At 45.5% G+C, this 26,946-nt stretch overlaps 1 protein-coding gene across 1 annotated transcript in view; it reads right to left on the bottom strand.

The window, feature by feature from the left end:
• LOC122919829 (kinesin-like protein KIF14) overlaps positions 1–26,946 on the bottom strand; it is a 173,586-nt gene that overhangs the window by 7,667 nt on the left and 138,973 nt on the right. The window contains exons 23-29 of the mRNA XM_044269020.1: positions 23,271–23,320; positions 15,708–15,890; positions 13,743–13,927; positions 13,127–13,279; positions 9,314–9,448; positions 5,875–5,955; positions 3,685–3,832 (exon numbers count right to left, since the gene is read on the bottom strand). Coding sequence (XP_044124955.1) covers positions 3,685–3,832; positions 5,875–5,955; positions 9,314–9,448; positions 13,127–13,279; positions 13,743–13,927; positions 15,708–15,890; positions 23,271–23,320 — 935 coding nt within the window. The remainder of the gene's footprint in view (positions 1–3,684; positions 3,833–5,874; positions 5,956–9,313; positions 9,449–13,126; positions 13,280–13,742; positions 13,928–15,707; positions 15,891–23,270; positions 23,321–26,946) is intronic.

Here is a 26,946-nt window from a genome sequence, read left to right as displayed (position 1 = left end):
ATTTGACGCACATCCCTTGCTTGGCGCATGTGCTGAATTTGGTGGTGCAGAAGTTCATTCACAACTACCCCGACATGTCAGAGCTGCTGCATAAAGTGCGGGCCGTCTGTTCGCGCTTCCGGCGTTCACATCCTGCTGCTGCTCGCCTGTCTGCGCTACAGCGTAACTTCGGCCTTCCCGCTCACCGCCTCATATGCGACGTGCCCACCAGGTGGAACTCCACCTTGCACATGCTGGACAGACTGTGCGAGCAGCAGCAGGCCATAGTGGAGTTTCAGCTGCAGCACGCACGGGTCAGTCGCACTACAGAACAGCACCACTTCACCACCAATGACTGGGCCTCCATGCGAGACCTGTGTGCCCTGTTGCGCTGTTTCGAGTACTCCACCAACATGGCCAGTGGCGATGACACCGTTATCAGCGTTACAATACCACTTCTATGTCTCCTTGAGAAAACACTTAGGGCGATGATGGAAGAGGAGGTGGCCCAGGAGGAGGAGGAGGAGGAGGAGGAGGAAGAGGGGTCATTTTTAGCACTTTCAGGCCAGTCTCTTCGAAGTGACTCAGAGGGAGGTTTTTGGCAACAGCAGAGGCCAGGTACAAATGTGGCCAGCCAGGGCCCACTACTGGAGGACGAGGAGGACGAGGATGAGGAGGAGGTGGAGGAGGATGAGGATGAAGCATGGTCACAGCGGGGTGGCACCCAACGCAGCTCGGGTCCATCACTGGTGCGTGGCTGGGGGGAAAGGCAGGACGATGACGATACGCCTCCCACAGAGGACAGCTTGTCCTTACCCCTGGGCAGCCTGGCACACATGAGCGACTACATGCTGCAGTGCCTGCGCAACGACAGCAGAGTTGCCCACATTTTAACCTGTGCGGACTACTGGGTTGCCACCCTGCTGGATCCACGCTACAAAGACAATGTGCCCACCTTACTTCCTGCACTGGAGCGTGATAGGAAGATGCGCGAGTACAAGCGCACGTTGGTAGACGCGCTACTGAGAGCATTCCCAAATGTCACAGGGGAACAAGTGGAAGCCCAAGGCCAAGGCAGAGGAGGAGCAAGAGGTCGCCAAGGCAGCTGTGTCACGGCCAGCTCCTCTGAGGGCAGGGTTAGCATGGCAGAGATGTGGAAAACTTTTGTCAACACGCCACAGCTAACTGCACCACCACCTGATACGCAACGTGTTAGCAGGAGGCAACATTTCACTAACATGGTGGAACAGTACGTGTGCACACCCCTCCACGTACTGACTGATGGTTCGGCCCCATTCAACTTCTGGGTCTCTAAATTGTCCACGTGGCCAGAGCTAGCCTTTTATGCCTTGGAGGTGCTGGCCTGCCCGGCAGCCAGCGTTTTGTCTGAACGTGTATTCAGCACGGCAGGGGGCGTCATTACAGACAAACGCAGCCGCCTGTCTACAGCCAATGTGGACAAGCTGACGTTCATAAAAATGAACCAGGCATGGATCCCACAGGACCTGTCCGTCCCTTGTCCAGATTAGACATTAACTACCTCCCCATAACCATATATTATTGGACTCCAGGGCACTTCCTCATTCAATCCTATTTTTATTTTCATTTTACCATTATATTGCGAGGCTACCCAAAGTTGAATGAACCTCTCCTCTGCCTGTGTGCTAGGCCTAAATATATGCCAATGGACTGTTGCAGTGGTGGGTGACGTGAAGCCTCATTCTCTGCTATGACATGCAGACTGATTCTCTGCTGTCATGAAGCCAGATTGTCTGTTACGGGACCTCTCTGCTCTGCCTGTGTGCTAGGCCTAAATATATGCCAATGGACTGTTGCAGTGGTGGGTGACGTGAAGCCTCATTCTCTGCTATGACATGCAGACTGATTCTCTGCTGTCATGAAGCCAGATTGTCTGTTACGGGACCTCTCTCCTCTGCCTGTGTGCTAGGCCTAAATATATGCCAATGGACTGTTGCAGTGGTGGCTGACGTGAAGCCTCATTCTCTGCTATGACATGCAGACTAATTCTCTGCTGACATGAAGCCAGATTCTCTGTTACGGGACCTCTCTCCTCTGCCTGTGTGTGTGCTGGGCCTAAATATATGCCAATGGACTGTTGCAGTGGTGGCTGACGTGAAGCCTCATTCTCTGCTATGACATGCAGACTAATTCTCTGCTGACATGAAGACAGATTCTCTGTTACGGGACCTCCCTCCTCTGCCTGGGTGCTGGGCCTAAATATATGCCAATGGACTGTTGCAGTGGTGGCTGACGTGAAGCCTCATTCTCTGCTATGACATGCAGACTAATTCTCTGCTGACATGAAGCCAGATTCTCTGTTACGGGACCTCTCTCCTCTGCCTGTGTGTGTGCTGGGCCTAAATATATGCCAATGGACTGTTGCAGTGGTGGCTGACGTGAAGCCTCATTCTCTGCTATGACATGCAGACTAATTCTCTGCTGACATGAAGACAGATTCTCTGTTACGGGACCTCCCTCCTCTGCCTGGGTGCTGGGCCTAAATATATGCCAATGGACTGTTGCAGTGGTGGCTGACGTGAAGCCTCATTCTCTGCTATGACATGCAGACTAATTCTCTGCTGACATGAAGCCAGATTCTCTGTTACGGGACCTCTCTCCTCTGCCTGTGTGTGTGCTGGGCCTAAATATATGCCAATGGACTGTTGCAGTGGTGGCTGACGTGAAGCCTCATTCTCTGCTATGACATGCAGACTAATTCTCTGCTGACATGAAGACAGATTCTCTGTTACGGGACCTCCCTCCTCTGCCTGGGTGCTGGGCCTAAATATATGCCAATGGACTGTTGCAGTGGTGGCTGACGTGAAGCCTCATTCTCTGCTATGACATGCAGACTAATTCTCTGCTGACATGAAGACAGATTCTCTGTTACGGGACCTCTCTCCTCTGCCTGGGTGCTGGGCCTAAATATATGCCAATGGACTGTTGCAGTGGTGGCTGACGTGAAGCCTCATTCTCTGCTATGACATGCAGACTAATTCTCTGCTGACATGAAGACAGATTCTCTGTTACGGGACCTCCCTCCTCTGCCTGGGTGCTGGGCCTAAATATATGCCAATGGACTGTTGCAGTGGTGGCTGACGTGAAGCCTCATTCTCTGCTATGACATGCAGACTAATTCTCTGCTGACATGAAGACAGATTCTCTGTTACGGGACCTCTCTCCTCTGCCTGGGTGCCGGGGCCTAAATATCTGAGAATGGACTGTTCCAGTGGTGGGTGACGGGAAGCCAGATTCTCTGCTATGGAACCTCTCTCCAATTGATTTTGGTTAATTTTTATTTATTTAATTTTTATTTTAATTCATTTCCCTATCCACATTTGTTTGCAGGGGATTTACCTACATGTTGCTGCCTTTTGCAGCCCTCTAGCTCTTTCCTGGGCTGTTTTACAGCCTTTTTAGTGCCGAAAAGTTCGGGTCCCCATTGACTTCAATGGGGTTCGGGTTCGGGACGAAGTTCGGATCGGGTTCGGATCCCGAACCCGAACATTTCCGGGATGTTCGGCCGAACTTCTCGAACCCGAACATCCAGGTGTTCGCTCAACTCTAATAATAAGCAATGTTTCTGCCCTATTTATTGAAGACAGCTTCTGAGTGCTTTATACCATAGCTTCTTGCCCCTAAAGCCTGACCATTTTAGTCACTACGTGAAACTGACCATCATACCTGTCATATATTGCATACATTTGGCGGTAAGTTCCTTCCAATCCATGACAACGTTTCTTAGATGCTGGGCAATTACTTTATAGAAGTAGTGGAGGGAAAGATCCTGAGTGAAATCTTGCTTCTGGCACTTCATAGATTGGAATTGCAGCTGAATTAGTGCAAAATAGAAAAAAAAAAACATCAGGGAGATAAATAACAGGCGTCTTAGGGCACTTTCACACTAGCGTTTTTCTTTTCCGGCGCTGAGTTCTGTCCTAGGGGCTCAAATCCGGAAAAGAACTGATCAGTTTTATCCTAATGCATTCTGAATGGAGAGTAATCCGTTCAGGATGCATCAGGATGTCTTCAGTTCAGTCTTTTTGACTGATCAGGCTTTTCAGAAAACTGTAGCATGTTATATTTTTACCTCCGGCAAAAAATCCTGAACACTTTGACTGAACGCCCTTTTTCCCATTGATTTGCAATAACGCCGGATCCGGCGCCGTGTGTTCAGTCAAATCGGATCCGGCTTTTGCATGTTAAACCCGAAAAATGTGAACAAAAAAGTCCATAAATGGCGGATCCATTTTTTCCAATGCATTTTTTCATTGTGATCAAAATCCTGATCAGGATTCAAATGTAATCAGTTTTCACACGTTTTTCCGGATCCGGCGGGCAGTTCCGGTGTCGGAATTGTAGGCCGGATTTAAACAATGCTAGTGTGAAAGTAGCCTTAAAAAAAAAACGAGCCAAAGCCACATTGTCAGTATCTGTAATTACAGCATAAAAAAGGGCCACCAACCCACGGCTCTCCAACTGTTGTGAAACTACAATTGCCAGCATGCACAGCTGCTCAACTTTTCTATGAATTTCTATAAAAGTGAACAGAGCATAAAGTTCGTACCGAACTTTGCGAGTTCGGGATGATTTTATTGTAAGGGAAAATACTATTCTTAGACAGAATGCTAAAAAAATAAACCACAACTCACCTCATCCATTTAATTGCACTGCAGGAGTCTCCTCCAGCAAGACCTGCGATGTATGCGATGTCACCACGTTCACCACGTTGGAGAGCGTGGTGACGTCATCGTGCACATTGCAGGTCCTGCTGAATGAAGATAGAAGAGACTGCTGCAGCACGATCAAGTGGATGAGGTGAGTTTTTTTTGTTTGTTTTGTCATCGGCAGTCCAGGGGGTGCCATTCATGCCCAGCACCTCCACACATCATGAGAACATCTCTACTCTCTCTTCCCTCCAAGAGATGTCATAACAGGTAGAGAAGAGGCATGGTGTACTGTAACAGGTTGGATAAGAGAAATACCATCTATAGAGAGCTGGGAACAGAGATGGGGGGGAAGGGACCTGGAGGAAACTGGGTACATTATACCTGGGGAGCGGGGAGGAGAAGGGCGATTATACCATGGAAGTTGGACACTTTATTAACTGGTCATATTTTTCTATTATAGAAGGAGGCAGGGGCACTAAAATAATCCTCCACAAGACTTTGAACCCAAGGCCAGTACTGACTGACCAACTCTAGTTCCTGGGGTGTACAGTAATAAACATGCCCTTCACATCTGTGTCCACAGCTATTTCATGGCTTCGTGCAGGAGCTACAGATCTAGTGCTGATGATGGGATCAGGTCCTGCGAGTTCAGGGTTTGCTTTGAGGAAGGTTTTTCTTGTCTCAGAATCAAACATTTGAACATATATGTCGTCTTAGGCTACTTTCACACTGGTGTTTTGAATTTCGTTTGTGAGAATCGTTTCAGGGCTCTCAAACGATTCAAAACGGATCAGTTCAGCCCCAATGCATTCTGAATGGATAAGGATCCGTTCAGAATGCATCAGTTTGGCTCAGTTGCACCTCCATTACTCTCTGCAGGCGGACACCAAAACGCTGCAAAACAGATGCGTACTGACTTACAATGTAAGTAAATGGAAACGGATCCGTTTTCACTGAGACAATATGGTGCAATTGAAAACGGATCCGTCCCCCATTGACTTTCAATGTAAGTCAGGACAGATCCGTATTGACTTAGACTACTTTTTTTTAAAGAATAATGCAAACGTTCTGAACGGATGCAGTCGTTTGCATTATAGGTGCAGATCCGTCTGTGCAGATACAAGACGGATCCGCACCCAACGCAGGTGTGAAAATAGCCTTATTTGTTGAGTCTGTAGAATTTGTGTACACTAAATAAAATTACCCAAAATTGTCTGCATTTGTCCAAGTAACCTTTCAAAGACTGTCCGAGGGGCAGTAAACATTTCCTTACGTCCTCTGCCAACTAATGCAACAAGAAGTGAGACATTGTTACAAGTTATCATAATCATTGTATAAAATCAAAAATGAACAATGGCACATAACATGCTGTTAAAATATCCAGCACTAAGTTAAGACATTTATTTACATAGTATGGTGCCAACTATGGTTCATAGTGTTTAGCAATGTACACGACCACCTAATGTGCCGAGTGCTGGTGGTCATGCAAGGTCAGTCACTTTCTCCACAGCAAGGTTCCTGTATATTGATACTCCAGGGATGCCCAACCTGTTGCCCTCCAGCTGTGGCAAAACTACAACTCCTATTATGCCTGAACAGCCTACGGCCCTACAGCTATTAGGGCATGCTGGGAATTGTAGATTTGCAACAGCTGGAGGGCCACAGGTTGAGCATCCCATTGATACCTTTGTTCACAGCAGAGCAGCCAATAGAGATTTATAGGGAAAGTAAAAAGGGAGTATATTTTCAGCTTCCAAGAGGGGGAAGGAGGCTGACTGTGTCCAGAAAACAAAACACTGCAGAATCAAGGGGGGCACAGGGGAAAAATAAGTTTTATATGCTGTAATCACTGCTAAATATTGTAAACGGCTATTTCCATCATTCACAGATTTTAAAGGGGTTGTCTCACTTCAGCAAGTAGCATTTATTATGTAGAGGATGTTATTACAAGGCACTTACTAATGTATTGTGATTGTCCATATTGCCTCTGCTAGCTGAATTAATTTGTCCATCACATACACTACTTGTTTCCATGGTTATAACCACCCTCCAATCCAACAGTGGTTGTCGTGCTTGCACACTATAGAAAAAAGCCCTAGCCTATGTGCTCTCCCACAGTCCTGGCCACCAGAGAGGTCCTATAGTGTGCAAGTACAACCACCACTGATGGATTTCCGGGTGGTCATAAGCATAGAAATGAGCAGTGTATAATGTGATGGAAAATGAATCAAGCCAGCAAGGGAAGCAATATAGACAATCACAATACGTTAGTAAGTGGCTTGTATTAACTTTTCTACATGATAAATGGCACTTGATGAAGTGAGACAACCCCTTTAGGTGTGAAAATGAGTCATTGGACAACCTCTAAGACTAGGTTGCCACAGCGATATTGGTCACAAAGTTCACTTTCAACTTTCCTTCCTATAGGAAAATATCAAAATCACTGTATTGACATGACTTGTGGCAACAGTTTTGCAATGAAGCCCTAGCTTTAAAATTCCATAGCAACAGATAAAAACCGTTACGTTGTCCCCATTCACTGTGGTGTAAGTTTGTAGTCTGCTGCCGGGGAGATTGGTGTAGCCACCAAAATTTTAAAATGAAACGCAGAAAGAGTAAAATCAGACTGAACATATATTTTAAAAGCTTTTGAAAGTTTGCAAAGCTTACTTTGGTTACTTATTCCTATGAATATATTCCTGTTTAAAATCTCCCACACCCGCCTAAATATCAGATTTTAAAATAAAGTAAAATTTTAAATGTGCACTTGGGGAAAATATAACATTTTAGCATTACCTTATCCTGTCAGCCAGTTTGCCCCACAAGTCCAAATGGGAGGCTTGCAGGTAGGCAGAATAGTCACAACTGGTCAACCCTGTGCCCTTTCCCCATGCTGTACTAGTTAAATGTGTGCATACTTCTATGACAAGCAGAGAAGATCGCTCTGTGCAGGTGCCAGTTCTCCGCTTGTCCGAAAAACTGAGGTTGCCGCTGTGCCTTCTCTTTTCTTCTGACAAGAAGAGCAGAAGCCATAAATCATTGCAGATCAAGCACACCAGCATGGATCTCCTCCACCACTACTGATCATTTTAATTACATAAAGGTTTTCTGGCACTTAAATGTTTATAACCTACCCTCAGGATAGAGCAACAATATGAGATTGATTGGGGGGGGGGGGGGGGTGTCTGACACCCAGCACCTCTGCTGATCAACTGTTTGTAGGGGCTGCAGCCCTACATGTCTCCTTCTTGGCCTGTAATATTGTGTCTATTGGTCACTGATTAATACCATACCCCGACTGACGTCGGACGTCAAATATGTAGAGCCAGCGAGATACGGTATGGTCACTGGTTACCAAGGCGTGACGTTACGCCGTCCCTGAGGAGCAGGTAAGGTCAGCTTGGTACAGTGCTTCCGCTTCCTCAGCCCGGGAATATTGCCAACAGCTTCTCGTTTGATATAAGCCCGGTCTGCTAACAGTATTATATAGGGTGAGAAACCAACCCGCAGTAGTGTATCACTAGACCGAAACACGGATGTGGGGATTTGTGATCGAGATACCAGACAGCACAAGATTCAATTATATATTTAATAGTCTTAACAGCTCACTAGACATAACACAATATACACAGAAAATATATACAGTGGTCCGAGTGGTAAATACAGATGGCGTGGTACAAACCAGGTTAAGCAGAACAAAAAGGTCAGTTTACCAGGTATACGAGTCCTTTGGGTTGTGAGGAGTTCTTAGCTGCAGTCACATGGGCGGCAGTGACTTCAGCTGGTTGCAAGTCTCTCTAAACACATGGCACGATGTGACCTACCTTCAGTAAAAAGACACGCCCGCTCGCTGGCACAAGCCTTTTGACCTGTAGCAGGCCCCTCCCCTCCCAGCTTCTGGGAGGGCTCCACTCTCCCTCTGCTGGGGCTGGCAGCAAATGAGCCACAAAACTGATTATGGCTCATGGCTCCAGACCAGAATGTCGCAGGGAGGCGATTCTGGGACCAATGGGTCCACCTGGATTCCAGCTACCAGTAGAGTCCAAGCATGGTACCGTTATTTGGTTTGTGGGGGGATATGTATATCTCCCCTCCCTGGCATCTCACCACCAAACTATTACCACGGGCCTGTTCATCGTGGCCACAGGGACACAAACATTTATCTGGTTTATGTCTGTGATGGATGGGCGATTCAAAATTCCTTATGAATCGCCGGTTCCATGATGTCTGATAAGGTTCATTGAACTGGGGAATGGCCTAGATCCCCTGCAGGGAAGCTTTCCTGCAGGATCCGTGCTATCTGAATGGAGGTGAGAAATTGTAAACAAATGTTGCCTGCTAGAAGTTCTCTGCAATTTGACTGGGCTTTGAAGCAGGGCCCCCTGTGGAGTTCACTACCTCTGCTAGCCGACAGCAGATGACTGGTGTGGGAACATGGCTGACAAATAATAATCCATATTCCTCACATGTGCTTGTTACACTGTATACTTCAAACAGCTGATCAGTGGGGGGGTGCAGAGTCAGACGACTACTGGTCAGATTTTCATGACCTATCGTGAGAATAGTTATTAACAATTCCCAGATTATTATTTTTTAAGTGAGACACACATTACCACCATTGGCATGGGGAGCTGGGTTAGTACCTTATGGCTCTCCAACCAAGCTTTCTCGTAAAGCCCTTCTAAACTGTAAACTTCACCAACCAGGAAATCAATGTGTTCTAGGAGGCAATTTTCACTTCCGCTGAGGAAACACTCTTTTATGCTAGAAGAGATGAACTGGTAAAAAAACCCCATCGTATTTAGTATTATAGTACATATAAAACTGAATGAATGAACAAAAAAATACCCTCAGTACATCAAAACATCTATGGCGACCCTAAACACTGAAAAACCATTGCCCATAAGAAAAAAATAATAATAATAATTTTACACATCAAATACATACATACAGTGAACAAAAATATAAAAACACAACACTTTCGGTTTTGCTCCCATTTTGCATGAGCTAATCTCAAAGATCTGAAACATTTTCTACATACACAAAAGACCCATTACTCAAATATTGTTCACAAATCTGTCTAAATCTGTGTTAGGCCCCATGCACACTGCCGTGTTTCACAGCCGTGTGCGGGCCGTGGAACCGCGGCCTGGATCCCTCCTGAGAGCAGGAGCGCACGGCGTCATTGGTTGCTATGACACCGTGCGCTCCCTGCTGCCGCCGCAATACAGTAATGCACTGGTATGATCTATACCAGTGTATTACTGTACTGTGCCGGCAGCAGGGGGCGCACGGCGTCATAGCAACCAGTGACGCCGTGCGCTCCTGCTCTCAGGAGGGATCCAGGCCGCGGTTCCACGGCCCGCACACGGCTGTGAAACACGGCCGTGTGCAGGGGGCCTTAGTGAGCAGTTCTCCTTTGCCAAGATAATCCATCCCACCTCACAGGTGTGGCATATCAAGGTGCTGATTAGACAGCATGAATATTGCACAGGTGTGCCTTAGATTGCCCACAATAAAAGACCACTCTGAAATGTGCAGTTTCATCACACAGCACAATGCCACAGATGTTGCAACGTTTGAGGGAGCGTGCAATTGGCATGCTGACTGCAGGAATGTCTACCAGAGCGGTTGCCTGTGCAAAGAATGTTCATTTCTCTACCATAAGCCATCTCCAAAGGCGTTTCAGAGAATTTGGCAGTACATCCAACGGGCCTCACAACCGCAGACCACATGTAACCACACCAGCCCAGGACCTCCACATCCAGCATGTTCACCTCCATGATCGTCTGAGACCAGCCACCCGGACAGCTGCAGCAACAATCGTTTTGCATAACCAAATTTCTGCTCAAACTGTCAAACCGTCTCAGGTAGGCTCATCTGCATGCTCGTTGTCTTCATCGGCGTCTGGACCTGACTGCAGTTAGTCATCGTAACAAATGCTCACATTCGATGACGTCTGGCACATTGGAGAGGTGTTCTGTTCATGGATGAGTCCAGTTTTTCACTGTTCAGGGCAGATGGCAGACAGTGTGTGGCGTCGTGTGGGTGAGCGGGTTGCTGCTGTCAACATTGTGGATGGAGTGGCCCATTGTGGCAGTGGGGTTATGGTATGGGCAGGCTTATGTTATGGACAACGAACATCCCCTCATCCATGACCATCCCCTCATGTTGCAGCATGATATTGCATAACCCTATATTGCAAGGATCTGTACACAATTCCTGGAAGTTGAAAACTTCCCAGTTCTTGCATGGCCAGCATACTCACCAGACACGTCACCCATTGAGCACGTTTGAGATGCTCTGGATCTGCGTATACGACAGCGTCTTCCAGTTCCTGCCAATATTCTGCAACTTCGCACAGCTATTGAAGAGGAGTGGACCAACATTCCACAGGCCACAATTAACAACCTGATCAACTATGTCTGCCCCCAGTAAGGCAAAACTGTGCACATTTCCGAGTGGTCTTTTATTGTGGGTAGTCTAAGGCACACCTGTGCAATATTTATGCTGTATCAGCACCTTGATATGCCACACCTGTGAGGTGGTATGGATTATCTCAGCAAATGAGAAGTGCTCACTAACACAGATTTAGACAGATTTGTGAACAATTTTTGAGAGTATTGGGTCTTTTGTGTATGTCGAAAACGTTTCAGATCTTTGAGTTCAGCTTCTGCAAAATGGAAGCAAAACCAAAAGCGTTGCGTTTATATTTTTGTTCAGTGTATAAAAGATGGTTTATAGCGCTTTTCCACTTGAAACTCACTGTAGAAATGTACACATTAAGCATGGCATATCAACCAGGCAGCTGCCATGGAGCCATTGTAGAGAGTAGGCCAGGACGTTGATTAGGGAGGCAACCACAGAATGTGTCCCAGGTGCTGGATGAGTAGAGAGGTACCAAAAAGTCAGTTTGCCTTGGCCAGAGTATTTAGATAGCTATAGAGTGAGGGCAATGAGCTGAACTATTGTCCCTGGTGAAAGAAAGGCCTAAGTAGTGCACTGGAGAAGGCCGAGCCATGGGTTGACCCAATGCCTTTTAAAACAGTTATAAAACATGAATAGGGCTCCTCTCAAAGGGAACTGCACTGTTAGCAAAGAAGGGGTTGGGCAATTGGCCCAAGGGTGATGGAAAGTCCATAGAGTGGGAAGGCAAACAAATCCATAATGTCCTCGCTTATAAAACCTGGCACAAAAGGAGACCATTTTTATTTTTGCTATGGACTCCCCCTCTTTCCTATGTGCAGTGACCAGAAGTTCATTGCCAATGTGTGAATGTCTGAGTCATTGCTAAAGGGAATACCAAGATCATTACTCATGTGGTTAAAGTGTAAATTGTGATACTATTATCTATGCCAGGGATCAGCTACCATCGGTACTTCAGTTGCTATGAAACTCCACCATGCACATAGTTTGTGAGTGAAATGAGGATTCTGGGAGTCGTAATTTCAGAACAGCTGGAGTGCGGAAGGTTGCTGATCCCCATTCTATGCACTGTGTATGCAAAAAAGGTATGTATAGGTAAGAAATAGTTAGCTGGCAGTCTTGGTAACAGTTGCTGGGTTATGGACTGGTCCCTTTTTCCCCTGGTTATTGCAGAGCAGTTTGTAAAGTGAAGCAGGGTTGCCATCCTCTCCCTGCTTCTCTTCTGCTCATCTCTGGCACCCCACCCGCAGGCCACCATGCTGCTGGCTGTGTGGGAGGAGCGCTGAAAGCCCAGGAATCAGCCAGCAATGCGTTATGTGGGAGACTGTCGTCAGGGAAGCAGGAAGTATTTGTGTATGATTTTTTTCTTTCTTTATTTCTTTCTTTCATGTAGCTGGAGAGGGCTTGGGGGCCAAAGGGGGACACAAGGACATAACTGAGGGGGCACAAAAGTGGGCATAACTACACTGAGGGGTGACATATCCGGCCATAACTACAGTAAGGGGCCACAAAGGGGAGCATATCTACTGTGAAGGGGCATAAAGGTGGGCATAACTACAGTGAGGGGCCACAAGGAGGACATAACTATTGTGAAGGGACCACAATGGCATGTGCACCCACCCCACAGCTGTGAAGGGGGTCTAGATCTAGCTGCCATAAATAGCAAATTTCCGATACTGAAACTTTTTAAAGGGGTTGAAGACAGCCCAAGAGCCACAGGGCTGGAACAGTGGAGAGCAGGCAGGTACAGACTTCTTTACAGGGACCACTAGGTGGGGCTGAAATTTAAGGATCCATTTCTGGCTTTGGCTAAATAGACTTCATACATTCCGCTAACAACCATCTTCATGCAAAGTAACACATTTGTATGCAATTTGTTATACTGAAATATTGAATACTACCGCTTATTAAATCAATATGGAGCACTGTTCCTTTTTATAAGAGAAGTCTAAATTGGCCATAGAAAGTGAAATGTATCTTCTTCAATCTAGTATCCCAATTCTGTGATTTAACCTAGACTATTCCAGTACCTCTGCCTGTTCCAGGCCACATTTCTCATCCGGACTCATGTTGGGTTGCCTAGTGATCGAGAGCTGGCCAAGCAAACGGGCAATGATGGTGATAGATTGGTTAATCTGTTTCTTGGACTTTTTCAGCATTGATGTAATGTCACTTTCACAGCCCTGGGTAAAGAAAAGGATAGCTGGCATGAAACAAGATATTTGCAGCCAGCCCACACATTAGCTTTAGCAAAAGAGTTCAAAACCAAGGTTACTTTGTATTACTGCAACCCTAGATGTCATTAGTATATTAAACAAACTAAAATGAAACTTCATATTTCCAATTTTGTAAAGAAGGAAAAAAAAAAAAAAAAAAAAGTGTCATATTTTGAACCAGGGATACAACGTGAACATTTTTTTGCTATTACTGCAATATGCGACGCCGGTTAAAAACTAAACCTTGCCATCTTCTTTCTTGCTCACAGCATGTCAAATTTATGAGCTGTTCTCTTAAACCGTCCTTTTTGTTGTTTTATTGCTGGCCATAACACAACTCCTTTCAGAGCCATGGAAACCAAAAATAGTTTGCCCAGCGATGTGACTCAATAGCGCCTACAAAACAAGGGGGTGGGGGGATGAGACGTACATGTAGGAGAAATGCCACGCTGCCCCCAAGCTTCTTCACTTCAGCAATTAAGTCCTGTTTGGGGTACGCTGCCTGGGTGTCTGGAGCACCGAGTAAGCCATCAATCAGTCGGACAGAAACGCTCATGTGGTTAAAAGCAGATGAGATGGTTATCAGATGTCGCTGGATGCTCACGTCACCAAGTTCTTTAATACAAGAAGAATACATTTATCAGCCTATTACCCGATGAAACTGGCCTCCACTTGGGTTACACAATAGCGCACACAAAAGGAATGAAGGATGGTGGAGATTTGAAAGAAGCAATGAATGCACACATCTTTATTTCAGGGCTCTTTCACTTCACAGTAACAAACGAGCGGCAAATTACTTGCCAATGCTTCATCCACACAGTGTTTGGTCAGTGATTTCCATCAGAGATTCCAGCGAAACCAAGTGCGGCTCTAAACACAGAACAGGAGCAGATCTTTCCCTTATTCCTCCTCTCTGTGGTGGCTCCAGTCCTGGTTTGGGCTCACGATCACCGACATGTGAATGAGGCTTAACTTGTAGATCACCAAGTACCTTCACACATGGGCCAATAACTGGCCAAGTGAATGGGGGAAATTTGTCCACATCCTCTTTAGAGCAGGGTTTCTCAGCTCAGGTCCTCGGGACCCCCCTACCGGTCAGGATTTGAGAATAGATCACAGAATGAATACCTGTGGAAAGTCCTGATGCATGGACACCAATTATATCACCTGCTCAATACTAAGGAAATCCTGAAAACATGTGGTGGGTCCAGAGGACCGAAGTTGTAAAACCCTGATTTAGAGGATCAGATGTGCTGTCAGCAAAAGATTATTTTTATGTCACTTGATTGACAGACCCTTTACACAGGCCAGTTATCGGAAACAAGTGTTGCTTTTGGATGATAATCCACTTTTCAGTCCAATACCAATCAACTACCAGCCTCGATCACAAATTGCAATTTATTTCAATTATTTTACATCTAGCATTGTCATATTCTGCAGCGCTCTACAGACATAACTTGTGGTTCCCAACAAGCTCACAATCTAAGTTCCCTATAAAGTAAGCAATTGCATTTTGCCAGTGTTCTTTTCTTTCTAATAGGTCCTCTCATCCGGTCAACTCTGGTATTACAACTCAGTTTCATCAAAGTAAATGGGGGTTGACCTGCAATGCAGACAATTCTGACAGACAAGTGTGGTGCCAGTTTTAAATCAAACAAACTAGAACTACTCATTAGAGATGTTCAAGATTGGGACTGGGTCTTAAAAAGCTAAATGCTCTACCTGCACATGAAAAAAAAAGGGGAAACGGCAGATATTAGTCATCTTGCCAACTGTTCTTCTAATAGATCTGCTGTCGCATTAAGTGTCTGCCAAATTCTGCTGACCATACCATTCACTTGTAAAAAGCATCATTTGCCACTTTCCACAAGCTGTAGGGATTTATTTTTTTTAACCTAGTACATGTTCTCAAGAGCAGCAACCTGCGGAAACAGGTGATCCATGCCCTTGCTGATGAAAGTGAAGCATCTTGCGTTTTGTTAATGGCAGAGTGGTTTTTAAGGAAACGGTATGGCCACTAATGAAAAGTAGGCAATAAGCATGAAAATCATGTGATGGCTTCTACGTCTGCCAGCACCCCAACTATTGAAGCAACAGACGCAGCCACTGCTGTGGGATCTTACAAGCCAGAAGGCCCATCTCAAAGTTTACTGGGCAATCAGAGAAAAGAAAGAGGGTAAAATAGAGACCAAAATTACAGGATAGTTGTGCATAAATGGGGTTCTTCGTTATGGCCAATCCTGTTGTATGACTGAACTGACAGATTAGGTCTTCCCTAACCATCCTATGTAGGTATATACATAAACTCATTCTGAGCCTCAAAGACATTCCCTTCATTTCCAAAAGCATCAATGTCTCTCAGCATGAATGCTGCTGTGGCCTGATATTTGCTCACCAAGTTGTTCATACGCTTGTATAACATCATTGCTTGATGATAAGATTTCATAAAGGTCAGTGAGCAGTTGAAGAACCAAGTCTTGAGAATAGTCCTCCTTGCCCAATATTTCAACCTCAGATGTTACTAGCTTCTTGCAGACTGCAGAGAAAATAGTACTCGGGACAAAGGTATCGGTGTGCACTGTAAGACATTAAAAACATTTCTTGGTCAAGAATAACTAAAAGGTTCATGGATATTCATACACCATGAATAATAATTTTTTTTTGCATTGTTCATATCCCCTTAGGTATTGTACGTATGTGAAGCCCCTTTCTTCAAAGCTCACCAGTGTGTGCCGCAGACCTTTCCTTCTCCCTAATTCACTAACTGGAATTTATAAATCCTATGCCATGTAAATAGATACAGTGAAGCTGCAGACCAGTCCAGGTCACTATCTGCGCCAAAAGTTATTAGATGTAAGTTGGTTGAATCCGCTATTGAATATATATGGAGAGTGAAAACTTGGCCCTTAATGGCAAATGTTAGGGGAAAGAATAATTTCAACAATCACAATGCTTTATTCCCGCAGGATATAATCTGCTATCAGATAAGTTGTATTATTTTATTTCCTTCTACCCACTGAGAACACATCCCTGCTCCTATAAGGAGAGTATGCATGTGCATGGAGGTGTCGGAAGGAATAGCAATCAAATAAGTGGTGAGCCAACAGCTAATGCAAGTGTATGTGGAACTAAACTCTGCTAGCAAAGAAAACATGTATTACTCATCCTTACAATGTTGGGAAGAGAGGTTTTCTATGCTCATTATAGCTTTCTATATATTTTTTTCTTTAACCCATAATAAAAGTTATAGCCTTACTACACTGAGCAAAAATATAAACGCAACACTTTCAGTTTTGCTCCCATTTTGCATGAGCTGAACTCAAAGATCTGAAACATTTTCTACATACACAAAAGACCCATTACTCTCAAATATTGTTCACAAATCTGTCTAAGGCTCCATTCACATGTCCATGGTGTGTTGCGGACCCGCAAATTGCGGATCCGCAACACACCCGCCCGGCACCCCTATAGAAATGCCTATTCTTGTCCGCAAGCTGCGACATGCGGACCCATTTGCGGACGTGAGAATGGAGCCTAAATCTGTGTTTGTGAGCACTTCTTTTATTGTGGGTAGCCTAAGGCACACCTGCGCAATATTCATGCGGTCTAATAAGGCACCTTGATATGGGATGGATTATCTCAGCAAAAGAGAAGTGCTCACTAACACAGATTTAGACAGATTCGTGAACAATATTTGAGAGTGATGGGTCTTTTGTGTATGTAGAAAATGTTTCAGATCTTTGAGTTCAGCTCATGCAAAAAGGGAGCAAAACCAAAAGTGTTGCGTTTATATTTTTGTTCAGTGTATATTTAGAATGGAGGTGGTCTATACTTTGAAAAATAATACATATTACTTGTGTTTTTATAATCCTATATTGTGCCGTAAATAAACCAGCACAATGTATTAGCTATCTAAGCATAGAAAATATCCATTCTCAATATGGTAAGGCTAACCTATAGCCTTTTTTGGCTTTAATGTTTTTTGTATGCTATTTATTACACTAAAAGATTGATTCCTATTTACAACACATGATTTCTTGCACATGTACAAGGTCACAACTGCACTCAAAAGTATGATGCAATTAAAAATATTTTTTTTTTATTGGTTAGCAAATTTTAAATTCAATTAATAAGAAAATGATTGAATTTAAGCCTAGTCGCCAATGTAAACTGTAAATGTATATATATATATATATATATATATATATATATATATTTGTGTGAGGCGCTTATGGTAGTACAGTGAAGAACCCTAGGAAATCAGGGAATAAGCGTAGTCTGTTGTGGTGTGCCGAAACCGAGGATGAGGTAGGCCTGAGAAAGAAGAGGGCCCACCCAAGGATAGAGATATGGAAGAAATGAGTTGTAAATGAGTGGAGTGGTGGGAGGGTCAAAGCTCAGACCTCGGATGGTGCAGGAGCCAGGTAAAGGGGGTGCCCTAAATAGGCTGGAGGCGGACCTCAGCCCCTCCCACAAATCCAGGCAAACTGCCTTCACACTTGTGTGAGGCGCTTACGGTAGTACAGTGAAGAACCCTAGGAAATCAGGGAATAAGCGTAGTCGGTTGTGGTGTGCCGAAACCGAGGATGAGGTAGGCCTGAGAAAGAAGAGGGCAAAAATGAAATAACCAGTTATTGTAGTCAAATATACATGAATAGCTCAACCCGACATGTTTTGGAAAGTATCTCTTAACTCTTGTGTTGGATTGGGAATGTATCGCGAGTAAGCGGATGACTTCCAGCGCCCCAATTCCCGATGACATGAGTAGGGGCGTTGGCACTGGAGGCCGTGGACGCGGCTCCAAAGCGAAAGGAGTGCCCTGAGTAGTTGGCTGCGTTGAGGCCCAGTTGTGTGAGGGGTGACCTGACATGGGTCATGAAGGTGGTGGTGGTGAGTACCGAACCATATAGTGAAGTAGCGGTTGAGAGGGTAGAAACTTGTGACGTTGTCTGTAAGCATCCAGAACCCTGACTGGACACCCTCTGTTGTGCGTGGGGTGATATGAAATGTTGACGGGTAAGTGCTGACTACTCTTGGAGTGAGGTAAGGTCAGGACGTAATGATCCATGTGTTTTGCCAAGCGGGAGACAAGACGACAAGGTGTGGCTTGGGTCGTGTAGGTTGTAGTGAATTCCCCGGGCCTCAGGAACCGTAGAAGGCCAAGTAAATTTCTGTTTTGAGGATGGAGTTGGTATCTGCTTCAGAAGGCTTGGCGTCTAGTAATTCGGATAATGCCTTGAAAATATGATTGTTAACGGGTAGCCTCTGGGCTGGACGCGCGGGTTCCTCTTTCTGAATACCTCTGAGTATGGTTTTGATTTGGTGAGAGGCCACGCAACTGATGTTATTAGGGTGTAAGATTAGCATGTGGTGTAAAATGCCAGTGAGATAGAGTATGATGGCGTTGTATGACATTTGAGTTTAAGGTGGCAAAAAGAAGCAAACCCCAGAAGAGAAGACATGACAAAAGTGGGCGTGATGTTATGCTCCAGGAGGAATCTGACAACCTAGAAATTAAAAGTCAGAAAATGATAACGTGAGAGAGACTCTAATGGCGCAAGCCACGCGTGCGAGTCACCACAAGATAATTGTATTGCAAGCCACAGATGACCGAGCCATGCGAGCGGGTCTGAAGGCAGAAAAGACATGGAACCTGCTGGTTGTGGGACCACGCAGCCGGCCTCGACTGGCAGAGTTATGTGTGTGGAATTGAAATGGGGAAGCGATACGTGAGAGACTCTAATGGCAGAGCCATGCGTGCGAGACTCTAATGGCGGAGCCATATGTGTGAAAATTGACACGGAGAAGCCATGCGTGAGAGACTCTAATGGCGGAGACATGTGTGTAAAATAATACGGAGAAGCCATGCGTGAGAGACTAATGGCGGAGCCATGCGTGAGAGACTCTAATGGCGGGGTCGTGTGTGTAAAATAATACGGAGAAGCCATGCGTGAGAGACTCTAATGGCAGAGCCATGCGTGAGAGACTCTAATGGCGGGGTCGTGTGTGTGAAATTAATACGGAGAAGCCATGCGTGAGAGACTCTAATGGCGGAGCCATGCGTGAGAGACTAATGGCGGGGTCGTGTGTGTGAAATTAATACGGAGAAGCCATGCGTGAGAGACTCTAATGGCGGAGCCATGCGTGAGAGACTAATGGCGGGGTCGTGTGTGTGAAATTAATACGGAGAAGCCATGCGTGAGAGACTCTAATGGCGGAGCCATGCGTGAGAGACTCTAATGGCGGGGTCGTGTGTGTAGATATAATACGGAGAAGCCATGCGTGAGAGACTCTAATGGCGGAGCCATGCGTGAGAGACTCTAATGGCGGGGTCGTGTGTGTGAAATTAATACGGAGAAGCCATGCGTGAGAGACTAATGGCGGAGCCATATGTATAAACATTAATACGGAGAAGCCATGCGTGAGACTCTAATGGCGGAGCCATATGTATAAACATTAATACGGAGAAGCCATGCGTGAGAGACTAATGGCGGAGCCATCTGTGTAAAATAATATGGAGAAGCCATGCGTGAGAGACTCTAATGGCAGGGCCGTGCGTGAGAGATTCTACTGGTGAAGCCATATGTGTGACACCAAACGGAGAAGCCATGCGTGAGACTAATGGCAGAGTCATATGTGTAAACTAACACGGCAAAGTGATGCGTGAGAGACTCTAATGGCGGAGTTATGTATGCAACACTGAAACGGAGAAGCCATGCGTGAGACTAATGCGGAGTCATGTGTGTGACACTAAAACGGAGAAGCCATACGTGAGAAACTCTAATGGCGGAGTCATATGTGAGAGACTCTAATGGCGGAGTTATTGTGTGAAACCAAAACGGTGAAGTGATGCGAGAGAGTCTCTAATGGCGGAGTTATGTGTGTGAAAGTAACCGGCGAAGTAACGCGTGAGAGACTCTAATGGCGGAGTTATGAGTGTGACCTAAAACGACGAAGTAATGCATGAGAGTCTGTAATGGCGGAGAAATGTGTGTGAAACTAAAACGGCGAAGTAATGCGTGAGAGTCTGTAATGGCGGAGAAATGTGTGTGAAACTAACCGGCGAAGTAATGCGTGAGGGACTCTAATGGCGGAGTTATGTGTGAAACACTGAAACGGAGAAGCCATGTGTGAGAGACTCTAATGGCGGAGTTGTATGTGAAACACTGAAATGGAGAAAGCCATGCGTGAGAGACTCAAATAGCGGAGTCGTATGTATACAACTGAACCGGAGAAACCATGCGTGAGAGACTAATGGTGGAGTCGTGGGTGCGTGCTAAACCGGAGAAGACACGCGTGGGAGACCAAATGGCGGAGTGCTGTGAGTGAAACTAAACGGAGAAGCCATGCGTGGGCGACTAATGGCAGAATAAAAATATATATGTATATATATTTTTTTTTTTTTTTTTTTGTGCCCATGGACTATATTGCGGGATTCCCTTTCTTTTATCTGTTTATTTGTTTACTTTGGACCATGGGGCACGCGGGTGATGTGGCGGGTTTGTGTTGGGCGATCGTGCTGCCTAATTGAGTGTGGGGTAGGAAGCTGACCGCCTGCTCCGGGCTCTGCCGGCAGCTGGTAGAGACGGACAACCCTGGATGCCAGCAGTCCCCCGTACTTAGCCGCGGCCGCTTTTTTTTTTTTTCCTTTTTTCCATGGGGGGTTTCACAGAGATATTAATGTAGCAATGAAACCGGGGGTATTTTTGATTTTAATAAAAAAAAATTTTTTTACATATGGCGGGTTTATTATTATTATTTTTTTCCCTTTTTTCATTATATGGCGTTATTTTTTTTTTTTTTTACATGGCGTTTTTTTTTTTTTTTTTTACATATGGCGTTTTTTTTTTTTTTTCCTGTTTTTTTTTTTTGTTTTTTTCCATATGGCGGGTTTTTTTTTTTTTTTTTTTTTTTTTTTTATTGTTTCCATATGGCGGGATTTATTTATTTATTTATTTATTTTCCTATGGCGGGTTTCTTTGGTGGTTGTATGATGCGTTTTGAATGGTGTGGATTTTTGTGGTGGATTTTATGGGTGCATGGATGTTGGCATGGCGGGTGTGTTCCCTGATGCAGGCTCTTGTGATGATTAACTTGCGCCCCCCCCTGAATGCGCTGGCTGATGGAGGGGAGCGGTAGCTGGATCTGTGGTGCTGGTGCAGGGGTGTGCACGCGGCACCCCTCGGCTCCCCACCCCTGCACACACGCAGCGCCCCCGCCGCGCATGCGCAAACCGGGCGTCGGGACGCGGCGGTCGCCATCGGCAGCGCGGCAGGAGGACGGAGGCGCGGGGAAGAGGGGGACCGCGGCACTGGTGTTGTCTTGTGGAGGGGAAGCGTGTGGAGCGGCCGGGTTGCGGCGAGCATCTGGTGACAATGAGAGGGCGGGCGTGCCGCTGAGCTGGGCGAGGGGTGTGAGGGGAAGGAATGTGTGGGATGATTGGTGAGGAGGGGAACGGCGTTGGTGGCTGACATGGGAACCTGGTACACGTGTTTGGCAACGCTAGGAGTGGGGATGCGGTCAGGAATACGTAGGTGGTCAGACCGGGGCCGAGCAGAACTGTGGCGGAACCCCCCACAACCAACATCTGTGGCGTGCGCAGACCAGGTACTGGGACGCGGGTGGCCGCCATCAACAGCGCGGCAGGAGAAGCGGCGGGGCGGGCCGGTGCAGCGGTGGGGAGAACGAGGAAGTCTGCAGCAGCAGCGCTGACTTTGGAGGGGGGTGTGTGTGGTGCGGCCGGTACGAGCAAACCATGTGGCGGGTGTGTGAGTGCGGGCATGCCGCTGACCTTAACCGGGGGTTGGGGGGGGGGGGGGGGGCACGTGTGTAAGAGGTTGCCGTGGAGATGGAGGGAAACTGAAAAGGTGGCAGCCACGGGAATGATAACCCGTGCTGGCTGGTGACTTGGAGTAGGGCTGCGGCGCAGTCGTGTTTTTGCATGACCCCAAATATGACAGACATGAAAAATGGCCAGTGGTTTGTGAGCGACAAATAGCGTGACATGAGTGAACGAATGGTGAATTGACTTGAGCTAGTACAGGGGGCAACCGTGAGGCCCCGTGCTGTACCGCAGACATGAAATGATAGTGACTTGTAACGAGAATTTGTGACATGAGTGCAAAGTTTGGTGAAATGAAATGAGCCGGTACAGGGGGGCAACCGTGAGGCCCCAGCTGTACCGTATGGATGATTCATAGTATACCGGGCAAAAACGTGACCCACAGTGAACCGAGTGACGCAAAACTTCCAAGACTCAGCAACTCGCAGGTAATTCTCCAGTAACTCCACAAGCGACTTCCTCCCTCAAAGCTCAGACCTCGGATGGTGCAGGAGCCAGGTAAAGGGGGTGCCCTAAATAGGCTGGAGGCGGACCTCAGCCCCTCCCACAAATCCAGGCAAACTGCCTTCACACATTATATATATATATATATATATATATATATATATATATATATACACACTATATATATATATATATATATATATATATATATATATATATATATATATATATATATATATATATATATATATATATATATACACATACACACACACACACACACACACACACACATATATATATACATATACATATACACACACAAGAAAAACCAAGGCAGCACACAGGTATCCGTATAAAAAAAAGTGGGTAATTTATTAACCCATGTGATAGCAGCAACGTTTCAGCTCACTCCATGGAGCCTTTGTCAAGCCAACTGGCTATGTGCTGCCTTGGTTTTTCTTTTTTGCATATGCAATAAGACCTTGGTATTGCACCACCTGTTTGCTTATGTGCTGCTCTTCAACTATATATTTATATATTATCTCTTTATGCCCCAATGAATGAGCTAAATCCAACACTTGAGAGTATAGACTTACTGTAATGGGCTTCACATCTGATCCTTAAACATACAGTACAGCGTATCATTTGCATAGAAAATGTAAACATTACCTTTTCCAATAAGTAAACCAGAAGTCTGCCGGGAAAGTGAACTTCTTCCTCTGAAAAAATAAATTAAAAAAATGTACATATAATTAAATATGGACCCAAGTGTGAACTGCATGTTACTGTATGTCTCAAAGGGTCCCATCATGTGAGAACCGGTCCTTCCTAGTTTGATCAGGACCTAGCTTTCATCTTAGCTATGGGTCCCCTGTCCATTTTAAATTAATAAATATTTTTATCATACTGAGATTTCAGAAAAGTAAAATTGGCGATTTTCAAGTTAGATCCCTGCCCAGCTCCAAGACACAACACTGTGTTGATCCTAATTTCCATGGCTGAATGTCAACAACAGGACAGGACTCCAATTATACATCAGTTCTGTACTGTGTACTTAAATGGCTTGTCCCACAATATTTTACAGTTTTCAAACCAGCACTTTTATCTGAATAAGTTTGTAATTTCATGCAATTAAACATTTATTATAGCTACTGAGTTATTCACTGTAATCTACCTGTACAGTAGAGCGCCACCTGCTAATTTCTCTGTCCTGCTCAGTTCTGCCAGCATGAAATAGATCTAGCAGAACAACTGGAGCAACGTATGACGAGATCTCTGGATCCATGTGAGGTATAGAGCTAGTCCTAGCTTTGTCATGTATGATTTTTTTAAATTGAACATAGGATAGCCCTTTTAACAGTTGGTCAACAAGAATTAATCTAAGCAGCTGCACACCGTTTATCTTCACCCTACTGAGCAGATTTATATGTATTTTTACCCCTTTAAATTGCTAGGGATCCCAGATGCTGCCGCCATTTCTACTTATCAGGGAAATGTTGGAGCCTCTCAATACTTCTGCATAAGGACAAAAATCTAGAGATTAGAGATATATATATATTATTTTTTTTATCTATCTCATTTGGAATTCTTTGTATATATTCTTTATATTCTAAAGAATAAAACACAGAATTCCTTTTACTTTTAGGAGTACCGTGGAATCTTTGTACTATATTTCCAGGAACTTATTCCTACAGCCGCTGGCACCAGTCTTCTACATTTTTTGCAGTGCTGCCTACATTTTACAGGTACATAAGGTGTGACCTGCATTAGCCAATAGAAACCTGCAAGTCTTTCACTCATATCCCAACTGCCATACACACAGTTTTACTCTAGGTTTCCATAACAAACCAAACCAGCCATTTCTTTTAGTCACTGCTGTACATCAGCTTTAGGCTAGGGCTACACGACGACTAAGTCGCACGACACATAGGGCACAACTACACTACTGCATGTGTCGAGCAACAATTTATATAATGATAGTCTATGGTGTTGCACTGCGACATGCAACATGCTGTGAATGCGACATGACAGTCTCAGAAAAATCCATCTTGGATGTATTTTTTGCGACTGTCGTGTCACATGTCGCAGTGCGACACCTTAGCCCATCATTATAAAAATTGTTGAGACAAAATGTTGCGCAACACATGTTGTGTAGCCCTAGCATTAAAGGGGCAGGGCACTGCAGAGGTCACTGTTAAGGGGGCAGGGGCCACTGTTAAAGGAACAGGCACTGTGGAGGTCACTGTTAAAGGGGCGTTCACTGTGGATGTTACTGTTAAGGGGACAGGCTGCGGTGGAGGTCACTGTTAAAGGGGCAGGGGCCACAATTAAGGGGGAAACTTCTGTGGCGGTCACTGTTAAGGGAACGGGGTACTGTGGCGGTCACTGTTAAAGAAATGGGTGCTGTGGAGGTCTCTTAAGGGGGAAGGGAACAGTGGAGGTCCCAGATAGGGTCCCCTATGGAGGTCAGTGTTAAGGGGCGACGTGCTGTAGAGGTCACTGTTAAGGGTGAGGGCACCTGAGGAGGTCACTGTCAAGGGAGTGGGGTGCTGTGAAGGTCAAAGTTAAGGGGATGGGCTGCTGTGGAGGTCCCATTTTAAGGTGGCAGGGCACTGGGGGGGGGTCAGTGTTAAGGGGTGGGGTGCTGTAGAAGTCACTGTTATGGGGATACTGTCGATATCTTGATACACACAAACATTAAATGAAATAAATTAAATATACCTGTGCAAAGTCGGGTCCTTCTGCTAGTATATATGAATTTCTGCCTGTCCGTCCTTTATATGTGGCCAAGTGACTCAACCAACGTGCACCAAATTTGGCACATAGGTACATCAGGTGTCCGGGAAGGTTCTAGACCGGGTCTCAGCTCTCTAGGACGTACCGTTTGAGATATTCCCAAAAAAATTTAATATGGCACCATTACATGACCTGCATTAGCCAATAGAAGCCTGCAGGTCTTTCACTCATATCCCAACTTCCATACACACTGTCACATGACCCTTATCAGCCAATTGAAGCTTGCAGGTCCTCCAGTTTCAACATATACAGTTTTACACCAGATTTCCATAACAACTCAGCCATTTTTCTTCACTGCTGTAGGCCACCTTTAACCTCTTAAGGACATAGGGCGGCGATCGGAACCCCGTGCCTGCTCAAATCATTGAGCAGGCACTTGGGGCAAATGCGCCGGGGGGTCCTGTGACCCCCTTCCCCCCCCCCCCCCCCCACGTATGCGATCGCAGAAAACTGCAAGTCAATTCAGACCTGCGGTTTTCTGCATTTCCGGGTTATTCGGGTCTCTGAAGACCCGATAACCCGGAACAGGATGGTGATGGTGGTGTGATTTGACCCCACCAATCCCCATCCAGCGATCCTGAGTGGCGATGGTGACATCACTAGAGATGTCCCGAACTATTCTCCGGCGAATAGTTCCTGGCGAACATAGCTTGTTCGCGTTCGCCGCTGCGGGCGAACATATGCGATGTTCGGTTCGCCTCCTATACGTCATCATTGAGCAAACTTTGACCCTGTACCTCAGTCAGCAAACACATTGCAGCCAATCAGCAGCAGACCCTCCCTCCCAGACCCTCCCACCGCCTATCAAAAAGCAAGGACAGCATCCATCTTAGATTCATTCTGAAGCTGCAGTGTCACAAAGTTGTAATCGCAATGTGATTAATACAGGTTATATTAATCACATTGCGATTTCAACTTAGAACGTCTGCCGACTTCCGTGCTCATGGAGCATCCCCATCACCATGGGAACGGCTCCATGCTAGAATGTACTGTCGGATTTGAGAAAGTTGTAATCGCAATGTGATTAATGCAGGTTTTTAATCGCATTGCGAATTCAACTTAAAGCTGGGTTCCTAATGGTTGTATTGCTAGAATATAACGAAGATTGAGAATATAGTGCTATATTCGTTATATTCGTCAATTCTAGCAATGCAACAATTAGGAACTTGGCTCTAAGTTGAATTCGCAATGCGATTAATATAACCTGCATTATTCGCATTGCGATTACAACTTTCTCAAATCCGACAGTACATTCTAGCATGGAGTCGTTCCCATGGTGATGGGGACGCTCCATGAGCACGGAAGTCAGCAGAAGCTCTAAGTTGAAATCACAATGCGATTTATAGAACTTAAATTAATAAATTAATTATACAACTTTTCCATCACTATTGTGGCCACAAAGAGTCCCTGTGGGTTTTCAAATACGCCTTCCTATTGAAGTCTATTGCGGTTCGCACGTTCGCGAACATTTTCGGAAATTCACGTTTGCCGTTCGCGAACGGAAAATTTTATGTTCGCGACATCTCTAGACATCACCACTCAGAATCGC

Source organism: Bufo gargarizans, chromosome 9 (assembly GCF_014858855.1).
Source record: "Bufo gargarizans isolate SCDJY-AF-19 chromosome 9, ASM1485885v1, whole genome shotgun sequence".
Classification (NCBI taxonomy): domain Eukaryota; kingdom Metazoa; phylum Chordata; class Amphibia; order Anura; family Bufonidae; genus Bufo; species Bufo gargarizans.
This window is presented reverse-complemented; position numbering and strand designations above follow the sequence as displayed.